This window comes from Typopeltis vanoorti, chromosome 9 (assembly GCF_054136105.1).
Source record: "Typopeltis vanoorti isolate ZY-2024b chromosome 9, IOZ_Tvanoo_1.0, whole genome shotgun sequence".
NCBI lineage: Eukaryota > Metazoa > Arthropoda > Arachnida > Uropygi > Thelyphonidae > Typopeltis > Typopeltis vanoorti.
The window spans coordinates 96,034,978-96,061,703 of record NC_143557.1 but is presented as its reverse complement, the minus strand read 5'-3'; the positions used below and the strand labels follow the sequence as shown (position 1 = coordinate 96,061,703).

The 26,726-nt window shown below is 33.4% G+C and overlaps 1 protein-coding gene across 1 annotated transcript in view; it reads left to right on the top strand.

Annotated features, from left to right (window-relative positions):
• Positions 1-26,726, top strand: part of Prp16 (ATP-dependent RNA helicase l(1)G0007) — a 261,425-nt gene that overhangs the window by 215,814 nt on the left and 18,885 nt on the right. The window contains exons 20-22 of the mRNA XM_090397330.1: positions 4,154-4,208; positions 16,375-16,635; positions 21,882-21,977. Coding sequence (XP_090253456.1) covers positions 4,154-4,208; positions 16,375-16,635; positions 21,882-21,977 — 412 coding nt within the window. The remainder of the gene's footprint in view (positions 1-4,153; positions 4,209-16,374; positions 16,636-21,881; positions 21,978-26,726) is intronic.

Sequence of the window (26,726 nt, the reverse complement as noted above, 5' to 3'; positions counted from 1 at the left end):
CTGGAAATTAAAGAAGAGTGTGGTTAACAAAGGTGTCAGAACAAGGTTTTTTGCCTGGAGGGTGGTGAATGAGTGGAATTCATTGCCTGACTTTGTTGTGAGCTCTTCATCTGTAAATGAATTCAAGAAGAGATATGACAGATATTGTTTTGCTAGTTTGGGTCTCCCGCGATGAGTCTACTGACTCCATGGAGATACCCGTAATAATAATAATAATATTGAATAGAATTTTTATCATTCACTTTAGTATAATTATTAAGTTACTTGCGTATGTATGTATGTATAAAGTCATGCAAACTGATGCATCACTTGGACAAACAAGACCTCTGATGTTTTCATCATAGAACCAGGTAAATTAGCAGAAAGCTAGAAGAAAGTTTCTTGTAGCTTTCTGCTCATTGAAAGCCACTGGAAGAAACTCCTCAAACTTAACAGAATTAAAGATAGGCATTATCATTCATGTGTAGAGGCTTAAGTGCTGTGAGGATATCATGTTGGAGGCTTAATGGATTTTTTTACAACACTCAAAAAGAATTAAAATAGAATTTAATACTTCCTATATTTCGTTCTAGTCACTAGGACATCCGGGGATTACAAAAACACTTAATGTAACATGCACACACAAATCTTACAATACTAAGCCCAACCACGTGGGTGACCCTAAAGTCCTATCTAGGTGGAACGCCCTCTAAGGGCGGTAGTAGGTGGCCTGGAATGTAAGGTGGGACCTCTGGTGATGAGTGTTTCCCAAATCTTCGGAAGCTTAATGCAACCATATTTATTGAGATTTGGTTGGTTTGTGAGAGCTGCTGCTGCTTCTAAGAAAAGTCTCTCTTTCTTGAATTTGCTGTGGTGGAGCATGGTGGTTTTCTTCCATGATACTCTGTGGGTGGTGTCCAGAACGTGGTCAGCCAAGCCTGAATGGCCATAGTTGTGTTTACAGATGTAAGACTTGTGTTCCTCCAAGCAGATGGATGCTGATCTGCCTGTCTGTCCAAAGTACGCCAGCTTACAGGAACAGGGTACTTTGTAAACTCCAGGCAGCGAGAGAGGAGGGAGCTGATCTTTTGTAGAATGGATAAGGGTAGCAAGTTTGCGGTAGAGCTTATATGCTGTGTGTAGGTTGTACTATTTTAGTGTCTTGGCTATTTTTTCAGATGTGCCACGGATGTAGGGTATGGTAATGGCATTTTTAAAATCTTGTTGACGGGGAATGGGGAGGAACTGATTATTTTTTTGATACTGTGTTTGCTGTAGCCATTGGGGTCACCTACGTGGTTGGGCTTAGTATTGTAAGATTTGTGTGTGCATGTTACATTAAGTGTTTTTGTAATCCCCATAGATGTCCTAGTGACTAGGACGAAATATAGGAAGTATTAAATTCTATTTTAATTCTTTTTGAGTGTTGTAAAAAAGCCATTAAGCCTCCAACATGATAGGTATTATCAAATTAGATGCATCAATGGAAAAGAGGTAGAACTAGCAGATGGATTACAGAAACATCATGTTGATATAAGTTGTGTTACCAAGACAAAGAAGACAAAAAGTTGAAAGACAGTTTCAAGTAGAGTGATGTGGACAGATTTCAAAATGATAAATTCGACAGTGTGACTTATACCGCAGTCCCAAGAAAGTGCTAGTAGGAAGAAGTAGAGAAAGTTTTAGGGTCATTAGTGATGGCAAATGAAATAATGAAAAAGGAAAAACTGCTTCTTATTGGAGACCTAAATAGTAGAGTAGGAAATGATTCACAGACTTACAGAAGGGAAAGTTTGGAGGAAAAAAAGAGCAGATAAGTACTACCAGGTGGATTTCTATTCACTACATAGTCTTGTCATCACTAACACTATTCTCCAACATAAAAATGTGCATAAATTCATATGAAAAGGGTATATAAGAAGTCTTACTCATTGTGTTATTGCTGATAGTAGAATCATTATGATGCTTCATGATACAGGAGTATACAGGAGATTTGAAGTATTAATTATTATTGTATGGGCACCTCCATGGGGTCTGAGATTCATTGCGGGAGATCCAAACTATCTACATCCTTGAACTCATTAACAGATAAAGTGCTCACAACTAGCTCTGGCAATCCATTCCACTCATTCATAACTCTCCAAGCAAAAAATCTAGCCCTCACATCCCTACTAACCACATTCAACTTCCAGGGATGTTCTGGCCCCCTCTTGCCCGGTGTTAAAACATTTCCCCTGCATCAATCTTATAAAACCCTTTAAGCAACTTAAATGTTTCTATCATATCCCCTCTTTTTCTTCTATCAACCAATTTCTGCAATCAACATGCCCTCAATCTATCCTCATAGAAAACATTCCACAGACCACTCACCTTTGAATCCTCTCCACAGCCTCCTCATCTCCAGAAACCCAGGAGACCAGATCTGAGCACAGTAATCCAGATGTGGACATATCAAGGTGCCTTATAAAGAGGAATAACAACTTCCATATCTCTCTAACTTCATCTGTAATAAGATTTATGCAAGCATACTTGAAATGAGGCTCAGAAAAGTTGTGGGGGAGAAACTCAGAGAAGAAAAAGCTAGGTTCAGGCCAAATAGAAGTTGTTAAGGTCAGATTTACACTTTTAGACAAATAGTTGAGAAATTGGGAAAATAAACAAGAATCTGTTCTTAAGTTTCGTAGATCTTGAAAAGGGGAAAAAATATGTGGGAGAAAAATTTCCCCACATATTGCAGGCTGTGGAGAAAAGCTTTTCAAAACACAATTACATTGGGTAAATTATTATTTACCCAAGAATTAACATTATACAGAAGTAAAGAACATTATACAGAACAATACATACTGTATTTAAGTTAGAATTGAAGGAAATTCAGGAAGATGGTTTGATATAAAATCAGATATAAGACAAGGATGCACATTGTCTCCACTTATTCATCATCTATATGAATGACATTATGAAAGATAGTGGCATTAAACCTGATATTAGAGTCAGAGATATCACTCTTTGGTGATGTACTCCCAAACACATCTAGTGAATTGAATAACAGCTGTAATAAATTTAGCATCAAAATCAGCAATAAATGACAACTATGAAAATAGGCAGAAGCACAAAATACTTCAGCTGCATTCTCAATGAAGAAATTATAGAACAAGTAAAATATTTCAGCTATTTAGGCACAATTTTTAATGAAGATGGCAAATTAACTTTAGAAATAGATAACAGAATAAGGAAAGCTGGTATGGTGGGGGAGAGCCTGTGGAATAAATTTGTATGGGATGAGAGAGAAATTAGCCAAAACATTAAACTAGTACTGCTTTACAAAACAGTGTTCAAACTAGTTAAGTTATGAATCTGAGAGGTGGTTAGAAATAAAGTATTTGAAATTTTAGAGCCCTAAATAGGTAGCATCAGTAGCATTCTTAATCATATTAGAAAGGAACTTTAATTGTTTGCATTCAAGAATGTGCGAGTAGAGTTAGTCTGTTGTGGTATGTTCACTTAAATAGAATGGGAGAAGAAAGGTTAAAAAAATTGATGTTTGATGCCAGAACAGCAAAAATAAAAAATAAAAAAAAAGACAGAGTTAGATCAGGGTCTAGGTGGATTGATTCAGTCAGAAATGCCTATAAAATAGATACACAATATTGCAGTGCTGACAAATAAGTGACTAATTTGGAGAAAGTTGACTGGAGATTAATAAGAATGATGTAAACTTAATCATGTAGTGCTTTCATAGTTGCCTGAACACCCCTTGTGGGTACATATTAGAAAATTGATGATGATGATGATGAATAAATACACTTATAAATTATTTGTACTCTTAACTTGGGTTGCAGTCACAAGGATGGCCCATGTTTGAATTCTATGTAGTAACTTTTAAAGTTATTTTTAACTGAAGGTAAATTAGCCACTCTCATATGGAGGTAACAGGGTATTTCCTCTCTCCTGAAAACTTGAATTTTCCATCCTCAAGCAAATCCATTTGAAGAATACATGCAATTAACAGACATAATATATGCTGACTTTATAGCCTTCATTATTTTGCCTGTAATTTGAGTCATAAATTTGTAAAGTATATACTTTTATAAAGTATCAGAACTTTTTGTTTTTTAAATTGAATTTGATTAATGGTCAGAATATTAATTAATATAATTTTTTATTTCATTTATAGGTATTCTTCTACTTGGTGTAATGAACATTTTATTCATGTGAAAGCAATGAGAAAGGTAATATTTAATAAAGGCATGAATAAAAGATTGATGTTATTTGTTATAAGCTAAAGCAACCAAAACATTTTTATAACTGCGTATATTTATATGCAGTTATAAAAATGTTATTATATTTTATTATATAATATTATTTTATATTATTTTTATATAAAAATAAATGTTATTTTTATATATAAAAATATTATTTTATATATATAATATATAAAATAATATTATTGCAACTAAATCAAATATATGCTCATGTACTAAATATGTAATTTTAATATTTACCATTTATTTATAATAAAATATAACAATGTTGTAGTCCTCTTGGTTGGTGGAAGGACACCTGCCCTAAGTAACAGCATTATTGACAGGCAATAGTGCACACTCCACTGTTGTGGTGAACATTGCCACTGGTCCAAATATGGAGTGAAAATTTTCATGTAGCACCCTTTTTTTATTTTGGTAAGCAAATGTATATGATACCTGGAGAACGCTTATACCCAAGTACATCATTCAATCTGCAAAGTTTGGCGGTAGAGGTGACATAGCTTTAGGCCTTTACTCTTCTGTCACCAATTTTGCAATATTTGAATAATGAAGTGTTTCTTGCTTATATTGTGGTGGTTTTTTACTAAATTGTTCCAGTTGTCATTTTTGTAATATGACAGTGCACATGTAATTAACAGCCATATTGCAAGTTCTACTGTGATTCCAATCCTGTTGAAGAAAATGATATGGAAAAATGACTTGTCTGCAGGGAGTCTTGATCTTAATTGAACACACCTTTGGGATAAACTGGAACATAAGACTGGCCATACCAATGCATAAAACAGTGTTACACAAACAGGTCATGATGAAGCAAGAAAGTTCCAAAATAGTTGACTCATTATAAATGGGTAGGTTGTTTAGAAGGGTTTAGAGGAAGATCCACATGCTATTAAGGTGTGTGCAGTTTTGCCTTTTATGAAATATAGTGCTGTCGTGATGTTTAATTTCCACTCAGTCATTTCCTGCTCTGAATATTTTTATATATATTAACCCCTGCATACAAAGTCATACAACCTATAACGTTAACAGTGCTGTGTGCGTGTGTGTGGAGGTAAACTGTGTATAAATGTTGACTAGTGACTGCTGTGTTCTTATATGATTAGAGGAAAGCAGAAGAATGGTGATAGTGGGCAGTTCAGTAAAGCAATGTCCATAAATGTACTTAAAAAGGTTACAGATACAGAGTGCCTAGGAGAAAGTGACTGGGGAGAGTTTGTGAGAGAAAGAGGGAGAGAAGTTATCTATTATGTAGATTTCTCTGTTTTCTATACACATAAAAATTCTTAAAGAGGTTTTGCATGCACCCTCCTAAATGTGAGAGCAGTATTTGAGATTAGTTGGATTTGGGATTTATAATGTTAGGAGTCAAGCAAGAGAGAGAGAAGTAATATTATGAATGCAAAATAATACAAAGTTTTGGAGGCTGAGGAGGCTATGATGTGTTTATGCCAGGATATACTATATTTACGCTAGATCTGAAATTATTCAACCCAAGAAGAGAAAACTGATTTTGACCTAGAGATTGGAGCATTATCAAAGTAAGAGGGAATGAAGTTAGAGCTTTCTTCCAAGAAATAAAGAGGACTGTGTTTTATTACCATTGAATTTCACTAGGATTACCTTTACTCCACTTGAGAATGGTGAGGTGGTCAGTGTTTAAGACATTAATTATGAAAGATCTTGAAGCTTAAATCATTGGAGTACTACAAGGCTTCTCAAATTAAGAAGAGGAATGGATGTACTGTCATCAGCAAAACTGGTTACAATTTGAACTTAGAAATGATCATTGATGGCTAGGAGGAATAGCATGGGTGAGAATATAGAACTCTGGAATACTTTAGAATTAACAGAAAAGAACAGTATCCAAGGGATAAAATTGAATATCTTACTGAGAAGAGAAGTGTGTAAGAAAGTTTTAAAACAAATAAAAGTTGAGCTGCTTTCAAAGGTCAACTATAGACTTAATTGCAGCATTTTTCAAGAAAAAATGAGAGTCTGAAAACAAGAACCAAGCCTGGAAGATACACTGGCAAACTCTCAAAAAAAAAAAAAAAAAAAAAAAAAAAACTGATTGATTTAGCTAGAGCTAGAATTTATGCAGAAGTTATTTGGAAGTATAGAAAAATTAGAACTCCATAGTGAAGTCAAGAAATTAAAGAAGCAGTTAAGGAAAACAAGAAAGTGTATTGAAAGTTATTGGGCAAATAAGTTAGCTTGTGCTCTGAGAGAATACAGAGGAAAATGTAGGGAAGCAAAACAGTATGTACAACTAACTGAGCAGAAGTTATAGTAAAAAACATAGAAAATAAATATCAGGAAATTGGCACAATATTCTGGAGGCTATAGATAGCTTAGAAATGGAGGAAAGAGTACCTGTAAAGGGAATCAGAGATAAGAACATGATAAGAAAACTGAAGATAAAGATATTCTAGAAGTCTAGAGTAATTACTTTAAAAGATTGCTAAACGAAACAACATGGTTGACAGCTTGTTGGTATAAAACATTTAAGAAAAATGCACTCAGAAGTACATATCACTACCCCTGAAAAAGCCACCAAAAACCTGAAATATGGAAGGGGAACTGGAGTAGTGGTATTTGACCAGAAATGCTCAAATATGTGGGTTTAAAAGTTTTTACTCTTGCTAGACTGCAACAGTAAAAATTTTTTTTAAAAAACTTCAACACTGACCAAGCCTTTGGTCAGAAAGTCAAATTCCAGATAATTTGAGTAAAGCTTTTATCATATTCATCTATAAAAATGGGAAATAAAACTAGTTGTGAGAATTACAGAGAAATTTCCCTACTAAGTATACTGGAGAAATTTATGCAAGCATACGTTAGAAAAGGCTAAGAAAAATTGTGGAAAAGAAACCTGGAGAAGAGCAAGCTGGGTTCAGGACAAATAGGGGTTGTCAGGATCAGATTTTCACTTTAAGACAGATGGTTGAGAAATCATGAGAATATAATAAGGAGCTGTACTTATATTTTATAGATCTGGAAAAGGCATATAACAAGGTGTCAAGAGAAAATACAAATCCTATTATGTGATGTAAATAGGACATTATATCAAGCGATATAGAGTCTGTATATTTAAGTCAACAGTTAGAATTTAAGGAAGTACAGTAAGGTGGTTTGATGTTAAATCAAGTTCCTGTTCATTTTGAATCCCTAACAAAAGCTGTGAGAGCTCAGTATAAGAAGTGTCCCCAGCCAGCCTAACAACTGATAAGTTAAGTACCAAATTGCCAGCTTATCCCCATTTGTTCATTGTCCATTGAATACCTAGTAACAGAGATACACCAAAGGAAAGTGTGATTGGAACACTGAGAATTCCCAGCATCGAGCATTCGTTATAGGCTATATTCTAACCCAGTTATCTAGCTTCAGTCCTTTGGTATTATCAGGACCTAAACAGAAAGGATTACACAGAATGAATTTGAGACATTCAAGAACAGTTAACCAATTATGTATCCACTATCTTCTTCTTTAGCCTCTTTCCATTCACTGCTGGATGTAGGCTCCCCCCCCCCCCACCTCGATTTTTCAGTTCTGTCTATTTTTAGCCAATATCCACTATTTCATGTCAAACCTTTGTATATCATCCCTCCATCTCGTTCTTTGAAAACCTATGCTTCTCTTTCCTTCTCTTGGTATCCACTTGGTGCTTAATTTTGTCAACTCTTCACCTGGCAGTCTACTAATTTAGCCTATCTCCATTTACATGCTTTACAGTACTTCCCACTCTCAGGGGACCCTGTAACCCCTAGAGAGCGCGTCCCCTGGGTGGCAGATAGGGGAGCCCACCATGTGTGTGTGTGTATACATGCACGTGCATGCGTGTGTGTATATATATATGGTGGGGTGGTCCGAATATACTGAATAAGGACTTGTGGACCAACAGGGCCATAAGGGGCAATCATCTTGATTGTAAGGGAAGTGGCACTCCCATGTACCCCTAGCTGGATCTATCCTCTCCTTCTTCTACTTTGAGGAAGACCCACTTACTTTAATCCTTCCTATAAGGCCTTATCAGCCAACTCTTCTTACTTTATGACCCTTGTGCTATTAGAGTACTCGAGGGCCATGGGGTCTTTTCATTTCTGGCCTTACAACTATGTCCTCTCTATAAACCTTACTATATTTCTTCTATAATCTACCCTTTCCCCTTCAATATACCCTATTCCTCCTATGGGTTTAAATTCGGAAGAAGGCGAGTTCGAGTTCAGAAGCCTTAAGGTAGCAGCCCTACCACTGAACTATTCCATCATCAGGCTAATCCCCTGATATGGAGAACATAACCATACTTGTAAGCTGACAGAAAAAGATAATCGGATTGAATCTATGGGAAACAACCCTGGAATGGAAAAGGGAAAACGAAGATGGAAACGACAAAATATAATACACATAGCAAACTAGAATGTAAGAGGAATAGCATATAAAGAAATAGAATTAGACCAGTTATTAAATGAAAGAAATTTTAAAATAGCAGTAATCACTGAAACAAAAAAGAAATTAAAAGGAACTATGAGAACTGAAAATTTTAATGTGATATACAGTGGAATCGACAGAGACCAAAGAGCACAAGCAGGAGTCATGATTTGGATTCATAACTCCCTTTCAAAACAGTTAAAACATTATAAATTATGGAATGAAAGAATAATCGAAGCTAGAATAAAAATAGATAGAGGCTATTTAACAATAATTGGTTTATATGCCCCAGAAGAAGGAAGAGAACAGGATAATATTGATTTTTATAATCAGCTACAAAACATATATAATAAAATAAATAAAAATGATTACATAATTTTAGCAGGAGACTTAAATGCAAGAATTTGAAACACAAAAATTAATAATAATATAGGAATACATGGAGAACACACTCTAAATAGAAATGGTAAAAAATTGATTGACTTTGTAGTTTATAATAACCTAAAAATAATGAATTCCTTCTATAAACATAAAGACATACATAAATATACTTGGGCAGCAAGAGGATAGAAATCAATATTAGATTACTTCATATTAAATGAAAAGACATCAAAATTTTCACTAGATGTTAGAGTTCACAGAGGATATGAAATAAGCAGTGACCACTTCCTTGTTAAAATAAAATTAAGATTACCACCTAAATGGCTACAAGTAACAAGAACAGAAAGAAAAATAGAAACATTTGTTTATAAAACTAGACTATTGAATGACACAAATGTACAATGGCTATATGAACAAAGAATTAACCAATATCTAGATAAAATAAAACAAAATGAAGAAATAGAAATAGAATGGCTTAATATAACAACAATACTAAATGCAGCAGCAAATGAAAGCTTAGGAAAGACCAAAAAATTCAATAAAAGAAAAAAACTGAAGATCTGGGATGATAAAATCAAAGAAATAATCAAAAAGAAAAAAGAAGCCAATCACAAATGGTTAAGCATTAAAAGATTAGAAGATGAAATAGAATATAAAAGAATAAGAGCCATAGCTAAAAGGGAAGTCAGAAAAAGACATAGAAAATCATGGAATAAATTTGTTTCTAATTTAGAACATGATTTATATAAAATAAGACCCAATGTATAGAAGATTTTGAAACACCTAAATGCAGATACCAAAGAAAACATAAAATTAACCACTGAATTGAAATTAGAAGAATTTCTAAATTACTACACAGAACTGTGGACAGACAAATATTTTAAAAAAGACAACTGGCAAACAATTAACGATAATGAAAAGGAAATAATTGAAGAATTAGAAATCAGCCTGAAAGAAACAAGAAACGGAAAATCACCTGGAGAAGATAAGCTACGTTCAGAACTATATAAATACGCAGGAACAAGATTCAAAGAAAGACTCTTATTATTCTTAAATAAAATTTACTCAACTGGTATCCCCCCAGTAGAATGGAAAAAAGCAATTGTGATTCCTATCTTTAAGAAAGGTAATAGAGATGATACTAAAAACTATCGAGGTATCAGTATACTAAATTCCTGTTACAAAATATATAGCAGAATCTTAACAAACTAATGAAATATTCCGAAAAATTTATTCTAGAGGTACAGAATGGATTTAGAAAAGGACGATCATGTATAGACCCAGCCTTCTGCCTAAAATTAATAATAGAGAAAAGAAGAGAATATAATTTAGAAACACATATTGCATTTATTGACTTTGAAAAAGCATTTGACAAAGTTAAAAGAAACATATTAAAAGAAAGACAAATACCAAATAATATCCTAAAAGCTATCACAAGTATATATGAAAATAACCAAATACGAATAAGATTAAATCACGAGTTATCATATACAAGAGAGATAAACCAAGGGGTCCGACAGGGATGTCCCCTCTCAGCAACTCCTTTTAATATTTACTTAAATGAAATAACAATAAAATGGAGTAAAAATGTACATCAAGGAATTAAACTTTTACCTACAGTTAACTTAAACACTCTCCTCTTTGCAGACGACCAAATAATAATTACAAATTCTGAAGATAACTTACAGAAAGCTATTTTAAATCTAAATGAGATATCCAAAGATTATGGTATTATAATATCAACGGAGAAAGCAAAAACTATGGCCTTTAAAGGACAAGATCCAGCAAGAACTAAAATAGTAATAGATAACAAGATCTTAGAACAGGTGAATTCATTTAACTACCTAGGATGTATGATCACTTATGAAAATGAAAAAGATATAAACATAAAAATTGCAAAATATTTAAAAATAACAGGAGTAATTAACTCTATAATTAAACCAAACCTAGTTCAAGAACAAACCAGGCTAAAAGTATACAATACATTAGCCCTACCGGTCTTAATGTATGGAAGTGAAATCTGGACAATAAAACAAAAAGACAAACAAAGATTAACAACAGCAGAAATGAAGTTTATGAGAAAAACTGCAAAATATACCCTATTTGATCACAAAAGAAACAAAGATATTATGAAAGAATTAAACCAAGAACCAGTAATAGAAAAAATTAAAAAATATAAACATAAATGGATGGAACACGTTCAAAGAATGAAAACAGAAAGATTACCAAAACCAGCCTTAAAGTACAAGCCATTAGGAAAAAGTAAACCAGGATGTTCTCTTAAACGATTCAACCATGACTTTTAAGGCCGGAACAGGCCATACTAGGCCTAAATCCTTGATACGTATGATGATGATGATGATGATGACAGTACTTCCCAGTATCTTCTACTTTAGTCATCTCTCTAATTCTAGTATTTCTATCATTTTTTTTGTTATATGGAGTATTCTTCTCTCTGGAATAATGCACATATTAAATAGCTTTCTTTTTAAGCATACAGTTAATGGTAAATCTCCTAACAGATAATCTTTATAACAGCCAAAATTCCTCATTTCCTTGTGTGATTCCTCAACTTATTTTTCTTTACCTTGTTTTTCCTTAAAACTAACTGACTGACTTAAATATAGCTTCCACAATTTTAATAGGATTATCTGCAAATTTTAGTTTGATTTTATTTGAATTTGGCATCAGTTTTGGTTTAGTTATATTATATACACTATTTACATAACAGTAATTTTTAAATTGTTATATTAAATTTTCAATACAGTCACATCACACATCTGTTTCTAACAGTTTTGAAACTTCTATGTAGATTGTGTGTTTGTGTGGGTCATTTCAAAAGTCTCACATGCATCTGCATTATTGGCTGCACAGTGTTTGGATATGTCTTGTATTCCTATCATCAAACCTTCTTTGTCTGATAAGTTGGATCATGCTTTTATAATAAAGCATATGCCATGGAGTGGTTCTTTAAACTTAAAGAATAGATTAAAGCCGGAGGGCTTGTATCAGGACTGTACAAAGGTGAGGAAGCACTTGCCATTCACACTTTTTCCTAAGATTACATGAAATACATTACCTCACATTGTAATGTAGAATGTGGCTTGCTATGATTATAAGCCTGTTAAGTCTTTTGCTGCATATTTTTGGGCCCAAAATATCTCATAGAAACTAACCGCATGCTGCTGTTAGTCATCCTTATAAGTGCTGTGTCTATCACTAACACTTCATTTCTGTCATAAGTCATTATTGTCATTAAATTAAATTTTGATTGTTGATTCTGACATTTTTCAAATCAGGAGAAGCTGACTTTTTTCAATATGAGAATTGAAAAATTGTTTTGTATGATAACTATTTTGTTCAGAAACTGTTCTTCATAATCATACAGCTGTTCTTGTGCAATTCTCCTGTGAGCTGCTTGCTGGTTTTCTTCAAATTTCAGAGAGAATTCTCAAAACATATGTAGTTGAGAATGTTTACTTAATTTGTGATTTCATCATGTTTGCACTGATCTTCTACCAGCAAGTAGTTGATGTACCACCAACGTGTCATTTGTAGATGTCAATGGTCTACCGCTTGAATTATTTTTAATGCTTGTCTGACTTCCATGGAAACAGGATACCATAACACTGTGAATCTTATTTGGGTATTTTTTGCATAGGATTTCAATTTTGATATACAAATACCAAACACAGGTCATCACATAATATCTGATGCCAAATTTTGCTTTCATTTCAAAATCTTATTTCATGGAACAGGAACACCAGAAAGAGAACACACAACAATATTACTCTGAGTCTAACTTACATACAATTGATGTGTAATCATAACTATTACATTATCTCACTGGTTATTTAAATGTAGTATGCAGGATTTTTGAAATGATTTTCATGTATGTGTGTATATTGGTTAATGCTCCTGAATATTTGTAGTTCTTTCTGTGTAATAACTTTTATGTTAAGTTCCACATATAGGTGCCCTTGGTATTTCAAGAGAATTGTCTTGGGTTCATGAGAGCCAAAAATACCATTTTATGGTCTGCCTTCTACCCTTTGGAGTGTATCACCAGTTTCTTCTTTGATCATTTGTTGTATATGTGCTATAGTTGGATGGCTTGGATGCATTTGGATGCATATAAGTTCTTCCTCCTATACATAGATAACCTTTTCTTGATGGCCTTCATGGTTTTTTATTAATGATGATGATGTGGGGCACTCCTTTGGCAGTTCTTGTAGTCAGACATTCCAAGCTTCAGTATCACTAACTTCCATGATTAGTATTGGAAGATAGCCTCTTTGCTATTTTCCATTGGGATGGGAATTTTCTTATTAACTTCAGATATATTGGGATTCATATCAACAATAAACCCTTAGAAAGAGTAAAGGACTTTCAATACCTTGGATCGTACATCAGCAATACAGAAAATGATATCAAAAAATGTAAAAATCTCTAGTCTTCCATAACAAACTCTGCTCCATCTGGAAATCATCATTAGTATCATTAAAGACAAATTAATACTATACCATGCAACCAGTAGATCCATCTTCTTGTATGGTTCTCAAACCTGGACAATAAGCACAAAAAAACTACAGATCTAATTAACTCCTTTGGAACTACATATCTCAGACTGATCCTTGGATACACCTGGATGGACCGCATCACTAACTCTGCTGTGCTAAATCTGGCTAAGCAAGAACCACTTGTTAGTATAGTCAAAACACTACTACTCAGATGGCTTGGGCATCAACTCAGACATCCTGAAGTCTCGCCCTTTTTTGGAATTCCTCATCCTGTACAAACCAGAAGATGGCAAATGCAGTAGAGGAAGACCATGCAAACAATTTTGGCAATACATATGTGAAATCATCAGTGGGCTGAACTGCAAAGCTCTATCTGACCTACCAGTTAGCTCAAGATAGCCTTGGAAGACCATAATTTGCAATATTTAATTTTTAATATAGATCTCTTTTCCCTTTTCACATTGTATCATATTGTGAATAAACTATGTATGTATATTGCGATGTATTCTCACTTTTCCTCTCTAATGGTGATATTTAGATCTTTGGACGTCATTGGATTTGTCTTCTTGGGCTGACTTGTGCTTCTGGTGCCTTTTCTGTGGCAGATATTTGTATCCATGGGATGTCTCCAAGGGATTTAGTATCCTTTCTTCTTGGGACATTGCTTGCTTCTTGCCTATATGGCTGCTGACTTAATGTAAATCCCATATCTACCCAACTTGAGAGTGATGTTTGTATATTTTGAATGGTTAATTTGGAGACCTTTGTAGAAGTGCTCAGTGCTGTTCCGAAGAGGATGAGTTCAGTTGGTAGTTGGCATCTCTTCTGCAGCTCTCCAGTCACTTTCTCTAGGGTATTCTTTTTTTATCTTGTGCCTTTTTTTTGTAGGAATTTTTGTGGATGCTGTTGATAGGCTGATTTTCATTCTTACTCCAGTTTCTTCTGGGAATGTGCACAGCTGCTAGATGATATCCATTTACAGTCCAGTTTTATGCATTCAGAGCTGGGAACATTATCATCGAGCCTACTCTTTCCAATTCCTATCCCTCTGTTTCATTCCACGCTCCATATTCTCTGGAGCGTTTTCTCACTGTTTTTCCTAAGGACCACTTTACTTATGCATGACACTATATTCTATAGGTTTTTCAAAAGTTATATTTTGGCACTATAGCATAATTCAGAAAGGTTGAATCTCAGATGTTTTGACTTTCTGAATTGTAATTGAAGTAGTGCCTCTCATCATACTACTTTATGAAAGGAAAATAGAGCTGAATGTGAGAATTATATAAAATGGAAATATCAGTTATATCCTGAATGAATAAAACCTACAGAACATAACTGTTTTACCTATTTAGGCGCCATTTTTAGTGAAGATGGCAAATTAAGTTAAGTATGGAAATAGATAACAGAATAAGTCAGGGCTTGACAAATTATACAGAACCATACCTGCTCAAGACCACTCCTTTTTTTTTTTTTTTTCCCAGTAAGCCACTGGGAGTTCCAGTGATTAGGGAATGCTGTATCTGTGTTTTCTTAAAGTTAAAAATAATTTGTTTAGAATGGTTTTATTTTTTTAATTTAATTTAATTTTTATTAAATAAAAAATATTCTGTTTTGTCCAATGTGCAGCCACTGGCAAAATCTGCTCACTACATGCAAGTAAGCAAGCATATTTGTCGAGCCATTTGACATTAATCTAGCTGTTTTGAACATTTTATACAATATGTTTAAGCAATTTAACTTATGGAACTAAGCAATTTAACTTATGGAACTATGAGCTGGATTAGAAATAAAATAGATCAGAGACTAGCAACCACAGATTTATCAGAGTTCAGAGAAAAATTAGGGAAGTGAACAATGACATCAATGGCATAATTATCTTAAAAATGAAGATATTAGGAAAGATTTTGAAGATAACGACTTGCAATATTTCTTGTAGTTTAGCAAATGCTCATTTAACTTCCAGTATGGAGATCTCTTGTTTCTTAACAAGAATTGGATTTTATTAAACTAAACAATATAACTCGACAAGTTTTGTAAGCCATTAGACTTGCATCATTGCTGTGGGGATATAAGACGTTTATTAAAATAAATAAAGTAATAATTATGCATAACAAATTTTTCATGAACTTCAATGGTCTAGTACATAAATAGAGTGACAAAAACCATTATATTAACTAATATGCAAACATTCGAACAAAGCTAGTTGCTGTTATGTTCTATAGCTTAAAGCATATAATATCCCAGCTGCAGTTCTTAGAGGTCACCAAGTATTTTGGCCCAAAACAGAAATGCCATATATTGATCATAACTGTTTTATAAGAAACTTTAAAGGAATCTCAGAAATATTCTGTATCCCCATAACAAAATGTATAACGAAAAAAAAATTGTGTTTTTTTTTTGTTACACGATTTAATTTTACACTAAGTTTGGTGGTCTGCATTTATCAAAAATCTAACCGTTGTGTAGCTAGGATGTGTGACATGCCTTATGTCACAGAATGTGACAGCAACAACTAGCTTTGTGATGAACATTCTAGTTTCATCAGAAAAGGCACACATGGATATTCCTTTTATGTACTATCCTAGATGTGTAATCATTTAATTTTCATTGGTAAATGAGAGTAGTTTTGGGATCTCTAAGACAGTGTGGTATTAGCTGAAATCATAATCATCTTAAAATGTTCTGCTATGAAAACAGAAATATTAGTTTTAACAATTATATTTGTTATATTAATTTATATTTCACTTGTAACTCTAATATGTTCTAGTCTAAGATATCGAATATATTGAAATATATAGGTGCGTGAGGTTCGACAGCAGTTAAAAGATATTATGGTACAACAGAAAATGAAATTACTATCTTGTGGCACAGATTGGGATATCATTCGAAAGTGCATCTGTTCTGCTTATTTCCACCAAGCTGCTCGTCTAAAAGGTATTGGTGAATATGTAAACTGCCGAACAGGAATGCCTTGTCATCTTCATCCTACTAGTGCTCTCTTTGGGATGGGTTTTACTCCAGATTATGTTGTATATCATGAACTGATCATGACTGCTAAGGTAAGTATTAGAAAGTTTTGCTTTGTTAATCTTTTTTTTTTCCCTTTTAAGTGGTAGGAGCAACTTTTTTTTAGTTTTGCTATTTCCTTCCAACCTTATCTGTTTCACTAAATGAAGAATTTTAAGCATAACATTGTTATGATGTGTAGTGCACATAGAATTTCTTGATTTGTGGGCTGTGTTCCACTGGTAGGCCATGATGGGATTATTTTAGTTGTAACTTTGTTGATAGAATTTTATTTATAAAATTAGCATTTGTGAACTGCCTTAACAATATCGAAAATCTCAAGTGCAGCTGAGAAAGCTGAGCATTTAAGCAGTGAAATTCATCAAACAATCCAGAGATTCCTAGCATTGACATTAAACATTTAGATTAGCACTTACATGTCAACCAAGTCAGTTCAGTGACTATTGAAAAGATCAAGTTTGAAGTTGTGGAGTACAATCTGTACAGTTTTGACCTAGCTCTATTAAGCTTCTGATTATTAATACCTAAATAAGACATCTCAGGAATATCAGTTTTGAAAATGAAGAAGTCAAAGCAGACATGAGAAAATCATTCCAATAATAACCTGTAGAGTTTAACTATGTTAGTCGTGAAGAAAGTATATTAGAACTTATGTAATGAAGAAAATTGAAAAGTTGAGAGAGAGAGAGAGATTAGATTGAGCAATGCATGTGAGAATAAATTTTGGAACATCCCTCATAGCATCTGGTACACCCATGTTCATAAAAACAGCATCACCTTACATAAATATAGTTTTTTAGTAGTTAAATGGTCATTTTTATTGGTTTATCATTATATATTTCTTGTATTACATGATTACGTGATGTATAATGTAATAGTTTGTTGTTTTAAGGATACTTGCGACATAAGACTGAATGATATAATCACGTAATCACAAGAAAGATATTTATTTAACCAAATATTTCGGTCTGGAAATAGCAGACCATCGTCGGTGGTATTACAAGAACAGTTTAAAAAATATACAAGCTAGAATACTAACAATAGATCGTTGAAATTAGAACATGCCGCGTGATGTTATATCACTAAGTATGAAACGAAATATTTTGAAGTAGAAACATGATTGAATTTGCTATTAAAAAAAAAAAAAAAAAAAAAAAAAAAAAAAAAAAAAAAAAAATTAATGAGTAATCTTGATTAGGCTTTCCCAGATTTTTGATATAGATATGCAGTCATTACGATTCAGGTTGGGATGATGGAGCAAGGCCTCCACGCTTTCCTTGAACAAACGTTCGAACCTATAACGGGATCTATGTAAGAGGCGCGTTTTGGACCAAAGGATGCTGTGGTCAGTTTCAATCCCGTGTTGAGCCAAACCAGACTTTTCAGGTTTATTGTGAAGAATGGATGATTGATGTTCTTGGATTCTTTTTTCAAGAGAATGGATCCCTGATCAATGGAAAAGAGTAATTTTTTCTGACGAGAAAAAAAAAAAAAAAGCAGACTGAATATGATCAGGGGAAATATTCAACCCTGACGATCTGGGGCTGCATGTCATATTATGGTGTTGGTCGCTTGCATTTCATTAAATGTTCATTGAATGCACAAGTTACCAGAAAATTTTAGAATTGCTGCCTACTATCAGAGAGCACTTTACTGTAACAACGATCTGCATTTTTCAGGATGACTCTACTCCTTGTAATTGTGCAAGTAATGCTATTATAACCCTAAAATGTACTACACGAATTGAGTTCAGTACGTAAAAAAAGCTTTAGTTTTTGTTGCAGGTTAATAAGTGGTTCAATGAACACTCAATTCAGTAACTAATATGGCAGGAAACAGCCAGATCTCAACCCATTGAGAATTTGTGGTACCAAATGGAGACTGAAATACACAAGAAGCCAAAAACACTTCAGGAGCTCTCCAAGAAGCCATTATAAGGGTATAGAACCTTGAATTGACAGTTGCATCTATCAGGAAATTGATTTTGTCAATACCCTGCTGATGCCAAGCTGTAATAAAGGCAAGAGGAGGCCCCATGAAGTACTAAATACAAAAAAGTAAATTTTCAGCTTTGATTGTTAGTAAAGCTGTGTAGTAAACTAACCTTTGATAACAGTATTTGTTTTTCCAGTGAAAATATCCCAGTCCATTCCATTTTGAAATATTTGCAAATTTGTCAAGTTTGTTGTCATTCCCAATTATATCACATCTTGTACTAAAAAGGAGCCAAATATTAATCAAAATTAAAAATGTTATATTACCTTCTTCATTATTTGTGACAATTATTGTGTTATTATCCTTTTTCAAATAAGCATTCAAATTTAATTACCAAAAAACATGGTTACAGCAGATGTGGTTTCTATGAACATGATTGTAGTTCTGGTAGAAATTAAAATTTGTAATTAGAGGTGACCTGTTGGTTAAGGAAGGCTAAAAAAAATTTTTTTTAATTTCATGCTTTTTGCTAATAAAAAGAGATTGTTTGTTCGAAAACATCTTATTTGACTTAGAGATCATTTGTGCCCTTCTATAATGCTTCAACTAGTGATCACTGGTAAGAAACCAGAGATCACTGGTTTCTTACCAGTGATCTCTCTCTCTCTCTCCAAGGTGATTAGACATGCAAGACCTTAACAGACATTATAGATGAAGATATAATGAAAATATTTAATGGATATTATTTTTAGCTTTCATTAATTAAACTGTATAGTTCTTTATAACCAAGATAACATGACTTCTTATCTGAAAAGATTCTGAACAGACTGAAAAGGCCAACTTTTATGACATTATGAAGTTCACCAAAAAGCCTTGCTTACACAGCCTCTCTAACTTTGAGAGGTTCAAGAGAATATCAAGATTATTTCTGTATTCTAGATCTTGCATGCAGTGTGCTAGTCAGAGATTCAGTGGAATAAATGGAATAAACCCAAGTCCTTTCCAATTCCTAATGGAAAAGATGACAAAATCAAAAGTGAAATTCTACTGCACAAACATAATTTCACTTCTGATTTTGTACACACATTTAGTCTTGTGTTGTCTTTGTATGTGTTATTTGTAATCCCTGAAGATGTCTCAGTGGCTGAGACAAAATATTGGAAGTGTTAAAATTAGTTTTAATCCTTTCCCAGTCTGTAAATATTCCATTCAACCCCCAACATGATAGTTTGCTTGGCTTGAAGCTGTGTGGGAAGAATGTTGCTTGTGTTTGTGCAGTGAGTCTACAGTAGGAACCATGTTGTAGGTTTCATAATTTACCAAAATGAATGCTGATCACCATGTAACATTAAAGACAACAATTAATTTATTTCTCTTTATCACAATGACTGTAGTTGATTCCCTTGATTGAGAGGTCTCTGTTTTAAATTTCCATCTCAGTAAAAGGACAGAAATAACTATATACAAATGGCATAACCATTGTTATCTTGCACCTATTTCTATTCATAGATCTGAAACTTAATTCTGAAACTACTACAAAATGGTAGTTTCTGCTGCAATAATAAAGTTTCTTGGCAGAAAGAAGCTTGTTCACATGTGACTCCAATCTCTTTATGTGTAACGAACATCTGAGGAACGTCATGATGAAAATTAATGCTGGGAATCACATCATCATCATCATCGTTAACAAGTTAGGTAGCGCAGGAAAAACTGTTCAAAGAAGCACACTTTCCCTTGTATTGAGAGAAGTGCAGCAATGTCATTGAAATGCAGAATCAAAGAATTCAATAGAGATCATCATCAGAATACCAAGGAACACGCTGACTGCTCAACCCTTGGTGTTAATCAATGTCTGTCCTTTCAAGTTACAGAGAGAATCTGCAGTAACTAGAGAATATATCAGGAAAATAAAATCCATTGTATTTATATTATTCTCCCTCTTTCCTATGTCAGAGCATTAAATCAAGGAAACCAGTTATAAAAGTTACAGAGCACTCTTGGAAATGGAATGTCTAGCAGAAAGATGGAAAAGCACTCAGCATTATAACCATTCCAATAAATTCCTTATCATAATCCTATTCATAGTCTGTTCCTGTTCTTTCTCTTTCTATTATCTATATCCATGATGCTTATGCAGTAATATAATTTCAATTTTTAGAGCTTAAGGCTGAGACCATAAATTAATGCCTTTTTTGCATCTTGTCATAGTTATACTTATATTGCTGTGTCAGTTAGGTTGACTGAGGTAGTATCACCACTCTAACTAATAGGCTATGGGTTCAATTCTCCCTATGGCATATATGCTTATCAGTCTTTATTTCATTGTCAGGTTGATACTTTCATCCTGCTTATTGGAACCCTGAAATGGTTTGAAAATATACTGTTTGATTTCTTGATTGGGGTTTCTGGATTATCTAACCATTACTCTGCTCACAACATTAATGTGCCATAGGTACAAAACAATGTTTTGTTTGTGTGTGGGAGGATTGTTAAAAAAAAAGGGGGGGGGGGCATGCTTGTTAGGCAATGTCATATTCTAATCACTTAACCATTCTAATCTACAAGGTAGTATGACCAAGTAGTCTTAGTTTCAGATAAGAGTCTCATTTAAGCTTGGTTTAAATCTCACTGATGCTAAAAAAATTATTTCTCCCAAGCTGAATGATTCAGTGGATAGCATGCTATTGAAGTATGCATGTAAATATCATCTACTATCCACAAAAGTCTTTAGATGGTAGATGATATTTATCACTCAGTGCGAAACTACTATCTTTATTGGAGGGTGGAACTATCTTAAAAAGAGTTCTGTGTTTGGTCTCCAGAGTAGGGTTCCTGAGTACTTTTTTTTTTTTAAATATAAATCCAACCCATGAATGGTTGTGAGCGAATCATACACATTAGTATCATGAGTGGACTAAGGATTAAATTCTCCAGAAATCTTGTCTGGGTGTCAAATATGAAACTTTTTTGAGCTTCTTCAGACCTCCAGTAAGTTGGTAGGTTGGTGGTTTCATTCCAAGCAATGAAATTCATCTCTCACCTAAAGACATATGCCCACAGTGGAATTCAAACCTATGATTTATTTAGAGAGTGGAGATGCATACTTGACCAACCATGTTGGGGGGGGGGGGGGTTGAAATGCGCTTATGCTAAATAGAAGCACATAATTTTAAAGATACTTATAGCTCCAGCATTATGCACATTACATAGCAAAAGTGAAGTTTATTATTTGAAGTCTGTATTCTTAATGAAAGTTATTATTTTGAATTCTCATTTTCTTTTCTGACAGTTTTTTCCCTCCCATCAGTTTCTTTAAAAATTCTTAAAATATTTAACTTTATAGGAATACATGCAATGTGTTACTGCTGTTGATGGTCACTGGTTAGCTGAATTAGGTCCCATGTTCTACAGTATTAAGGAGTCAGCAAAGTCAAGACAGGTAAGCATATTTATGAAATATATTCTCGGAAGAATTTTAAGTGTAATTTAATGTGTGCACGCATGCTTGCACACACACAGAGAGAGAGAGGAAAACTTCATATTTACGTTATTGTAGTTTGTTTTTCCCATTATTTATACCATGTTTTTTGGTCCTCCTGTTTTTTTCTATCATTGTAATTTATCATCTTACAAAAAATGTCCTGGTATATAAGAAAGCTTTCCATTTACTAGATGAAAATATTTTGTGAATCGGTTATCAGAAGAATCAGTCTTTAGGCTGTTTTATTTTAATTGTATTTCTTTCACACGATTTGGGCCATCTTTATTTGTGTCATATACTGGTTTGTGTTTACGAAGTGTGGCTATTAAATAATGAGACTGGTTGCAAAAATGTGGTTAATTATTACAATTGTACAACTTAATTGTTATCCCCTTCAACACCCCCCCCCCTCCCCTATCTATATACCGTTGCATATAAATTTTCCATTGTTGGAAGCAGTGCTGCAAGTCATCAGGTGTTATCTGCTTCAGTAGCTCTACCATTTTTTCCTTTACCTCATCCACTGACTAAAAATGGGTGCCCTTCAATTCGGATTTCAGCTTTGGAAATGAGATGTGGATTTTCCAGTACGATCCAGAAACAAAGAGACAATTGATGCACTGGAAAACTCCCATGTCGCTGAGAATGAAAAAAGCAAAAATGAGCAAGTTAGAACTGAAGGCAATGCTGATCATTTTTTTGAAATCAATGGTATGGTAATGGTTGAATGGGAACCAGAGAGTCGGACATTTAACCAACATTATTACTTTGAGGTTCTGGCCAAGCTTGAGAGAGCGAATGAGGAAGAAGATACCTGATCTGTGGAAGAACAATGCTTGGATTCTTCATCAGGACAATGCTCCAGCCCACAGTGCACTGCCTGTAAAGCAGTATCTGGCTGATAAGAAGATCCCAGTGTTGGACCATCCACCTTACTCGCCAGACTTAGCTCTATGTGACTTTTACCTTTTTCCAAAGTTGAAATCTGCATTGGAGGGCACCCATTTTCAGTCATTGGAGGAGGTAAAGGAGAAAATGGCAGCACTACTGAAGCAGATAACACCTGATGACTTGCAGCACTGCTTCCAACAATGGAAAATTTGTATGCAACGGTGTATAGATAGAGGAGAGTTATGTTGAAAGGGATAACAATTAAGTTGTACAATTGTAATAATAAATCACATTTTTGCAACCAGTCTCATTATTTAATAGCCACACTTCATATAAATGTCCTGCCATTAACATGTGATTCAGTTTGTTGTGAATTTTAATTCATTTGATAATGTAAAAAGTTTGTAGAAAGATAGAAGCGATGAGAAGAAAAATGAAAGTCACTTTCTGTTGAGGTGAATTGTATATTGTTACTGCAAGCTGCATTCAAGTGGAATGTGTTAAAATAATCATAATTTAAAATTCTGAATATTTTTACGACTTGTTTATGTTAGAATGTTTATTAGTTTTAATTTCATAACATGCATTGTTGGCACTTGTGATGTGCCTGTTATTGAAATTGTTTTGTCAAAATGATATGTAAAGCATTTAAAAAGTTTATGTGCTTACCGAATTTGATTAGTTGTATTACTTTATAAAGATTTTTATTGTAGTTTAAAATATTAAGTTGTGTTTTATGAAGACATCCTCTTGTCTCTAACAGAGACACCGTGTCAGCCATTGTATTTAGTTTCTTACTTGCCAGTTTCAAGGAGTGCGCATGCGCGCCGAGAAGTTTGATGTGTGATTGACAGCTAACAAGTTCTGCATCGAAGCAAAGGGAGAGTAAACAAGATAGCATTCGGAAAGAAATTAGAATACAGGCCGGCAAACATTTAGATTCAAAGGAAATCGAGTTTTTTTATGTGACAGTCGGAGGAAAATTAATATTATATTCCAAAAAAGGAATCATGGGACTATTAAGTTTCAAAGTGGAATAAGTATTTATAAATAAAAGAAAATATTGCTATAGGCATTTTAAAAGGAATATTGGAGGAAACGTTATTTGAAAGATTTATAGTAGATTCTGAAAAGGGAAACGTAGAACTGAATTCTTTTAAAGTGGAAGAGTTAAGACTGTCAATAAGCATTAGTGAATAAATGAAGAAATTGCTATTTATGTTCTAAAGGAATGTTCAAGAAAACTCTGATTAGGAAGTTTCATCTGTATTAAGGACACCGTATCTAACTATTATTTCTACTAAAAAGAGACAGAATTAAGTTAGGAAGAATTAATATGTGCTACATAAGTGATGACAAAGGATCCTGTAAAAATGAAGAATAAAGTCATATATCTTTGGAAAAGGGCCTTGACACAGAAAGAAACTGGCTATGAACATTTTGTCATTGTGAAAACAAAGTGTTTAGTCTAGTCTTAAGTGTAAGTTTATTTTTAAAAAGGCCTTGGATCACAGAAAGAAACTGGCTATGAACATTTTGTCATTGTGAAAACAAAGTGTTTAGTCTAGTCTTAAGTGTAAGTTTATTTTTAAAAAGGCCTTGGATCCAATTAAATTTGTAGTTATGTAATATTGTTTGAAGTGTATATATATATATTGTTTTTGTTTTATTAAATGTGTTTATTTTTGTCTTGAGTCAGTGATTTATTTGGATTCTGAAAGCAATAGTAAAAAAGAGGTCATTGCACCAATCGGAGTGAATCTTTGTGCATATATAGGTACAGTTGGAAATAAATTAAAAATAATTGTTAGAAATGAAGAGATTGAATGATATAAACATCTCTAAACAAAAATAACTTGTAATTATTAACAATGGTGCAGCCGATAGGATTGGTTATGACTTAACTTTATTTTTAGAATCCAGAAAGTAAATCTTGACTCAAGTAAAATGGCTACAGGAGATAGTAATTCTAATGGTGAAGTTTCTTTAGTTAAAGATGAGGAATTTTTTAGGTTAATTAATCCAACTTTAGTAATTCCTTCTTTCTCAGGAGATAGTAGTGAAAGCATAGAAACATTTTTTCAATATGCTGAAAAAATTAGAGATTTGGGAAAATGGTCAGATTTTCATTTATTAATTATACTTCATAATAAATTATTGGGCATAGCCAAAACATTCTTAAACACATCTCCTTTACTGAGAGAGACACTGACAGTTATGCAACATTTAAAAGTTTGCTAGTATCAGAATTTTCAAGTGTATGAGAATTAGGCTCTAACATTTGAAAATTCATCAATGCATTCAAGGTAATAGGGAGTCTGTTTCAGCATATTATCATAGACTTTGGGGCATTGCTCATAAATTTAATGTTTCATCTGAAGAGAAATCCTCTTTAGAATGGTTGCTGTTTAATCAATTTAGACATGGCCTTAAAGATAATTTGAAAGAACCAGCATACAAGAAAAAGGTTAAAAATCTTGAAAAGTGTTTTGAAATTGTTAAGGAAAGGGAAGAGAGACTTAAAGATATATTTCATTCCACAAACAATAAACAGGTAAACTCTTTTCAGTATAATGAAACTCGTTCTCAGAACATTGTGGCTACAGATAAAGTGAGAGAAGGAGAGTTTCAAAAATTAAAGGGTGCTAAGAAAAAGAAACAGTTTAAGGAAACTTCTGTGAATTTCACTAAAGATATTCCAGAATCTGATTACAATATACAATTACATGATTTGGGAAAATCAGAGAAACTGAAAACATTTCTTAGTGAAGAAATAGAAAGACAACAGAGACCAATAGTAAAAGGATGCTGTTTAAGCATTATATCGGATTTAACAATATCCAAGAATCATACAGATAATCAATCTTTCTCTTGTAAATCTAATGGTATTGATAGGAATAAAACATCTCAAAGGAGATATGTTCCAAAATGCTTTAGATGCAGTAAACCGGGTCATTTTGCTGAAGACTGTTATGTTAGGGATAAATCTTGTTTTTAACATAAGAAATCAGAGAATAAAGATAAATCTGGAAATAATTATTATTCTAATATTATACTAGCAAGGAGAGAAATGTCAAACTACTCATTAGACATGGGTAAAGCTAAAGACAGCTCTAGCCTTAAAAGAGAGTTTGATGTATCATTAGCTCCTTATGCTAATGGAGGTAATCCTTTGACAGTTCTACAAGGATTTATTGAAGATGTGCCTTGTGAAATCTTGCTTGACACAGGTGCACATGTCTCACTAATTTCTTATAGTTTGTTTAACAGAATTAAATCTCTAATTCCAAATGACATTTCAGTTTTAAGCTATCCAATTAAATTAAAGGATATATTTGAATCAGAAATTTCAGCTGATAAGCAAATCACTGTTTTTATTTCAATTCCTTGTTTTCCATTGAAAGTTTGTCATCCATTAATAGTTCTTCCAGAATCATCTAATCCAAATGTACAAGTAATATTTGGAATTGATTTTCTGAAATGTCATGGTTTTGCATGTAATTTTGTTGATAATACAGTGTCATTGTGTGAACTAGAATACTGTTTGGACAGGAAATCAGGTGACAAAGGAAAATTGGAGCAGTCTCCTGAAGTTTTTAAACATGATGATGATGATAATGATCAAGTGTTTAATATTGAGACTCTAAAGAATAAGGAACCTAGTTCACAAATTTGGGAAAAGGATAAGACTGTCCGAGCTCAGAAAGATGGTCCCATACTCAAAACTATCTATGAAGCAGTATTAAAGGGTGAGACTCAACTGGATACATTTTTAAACCTGGAAAACTTATATTTAGATAAAGATGGATGACTCTC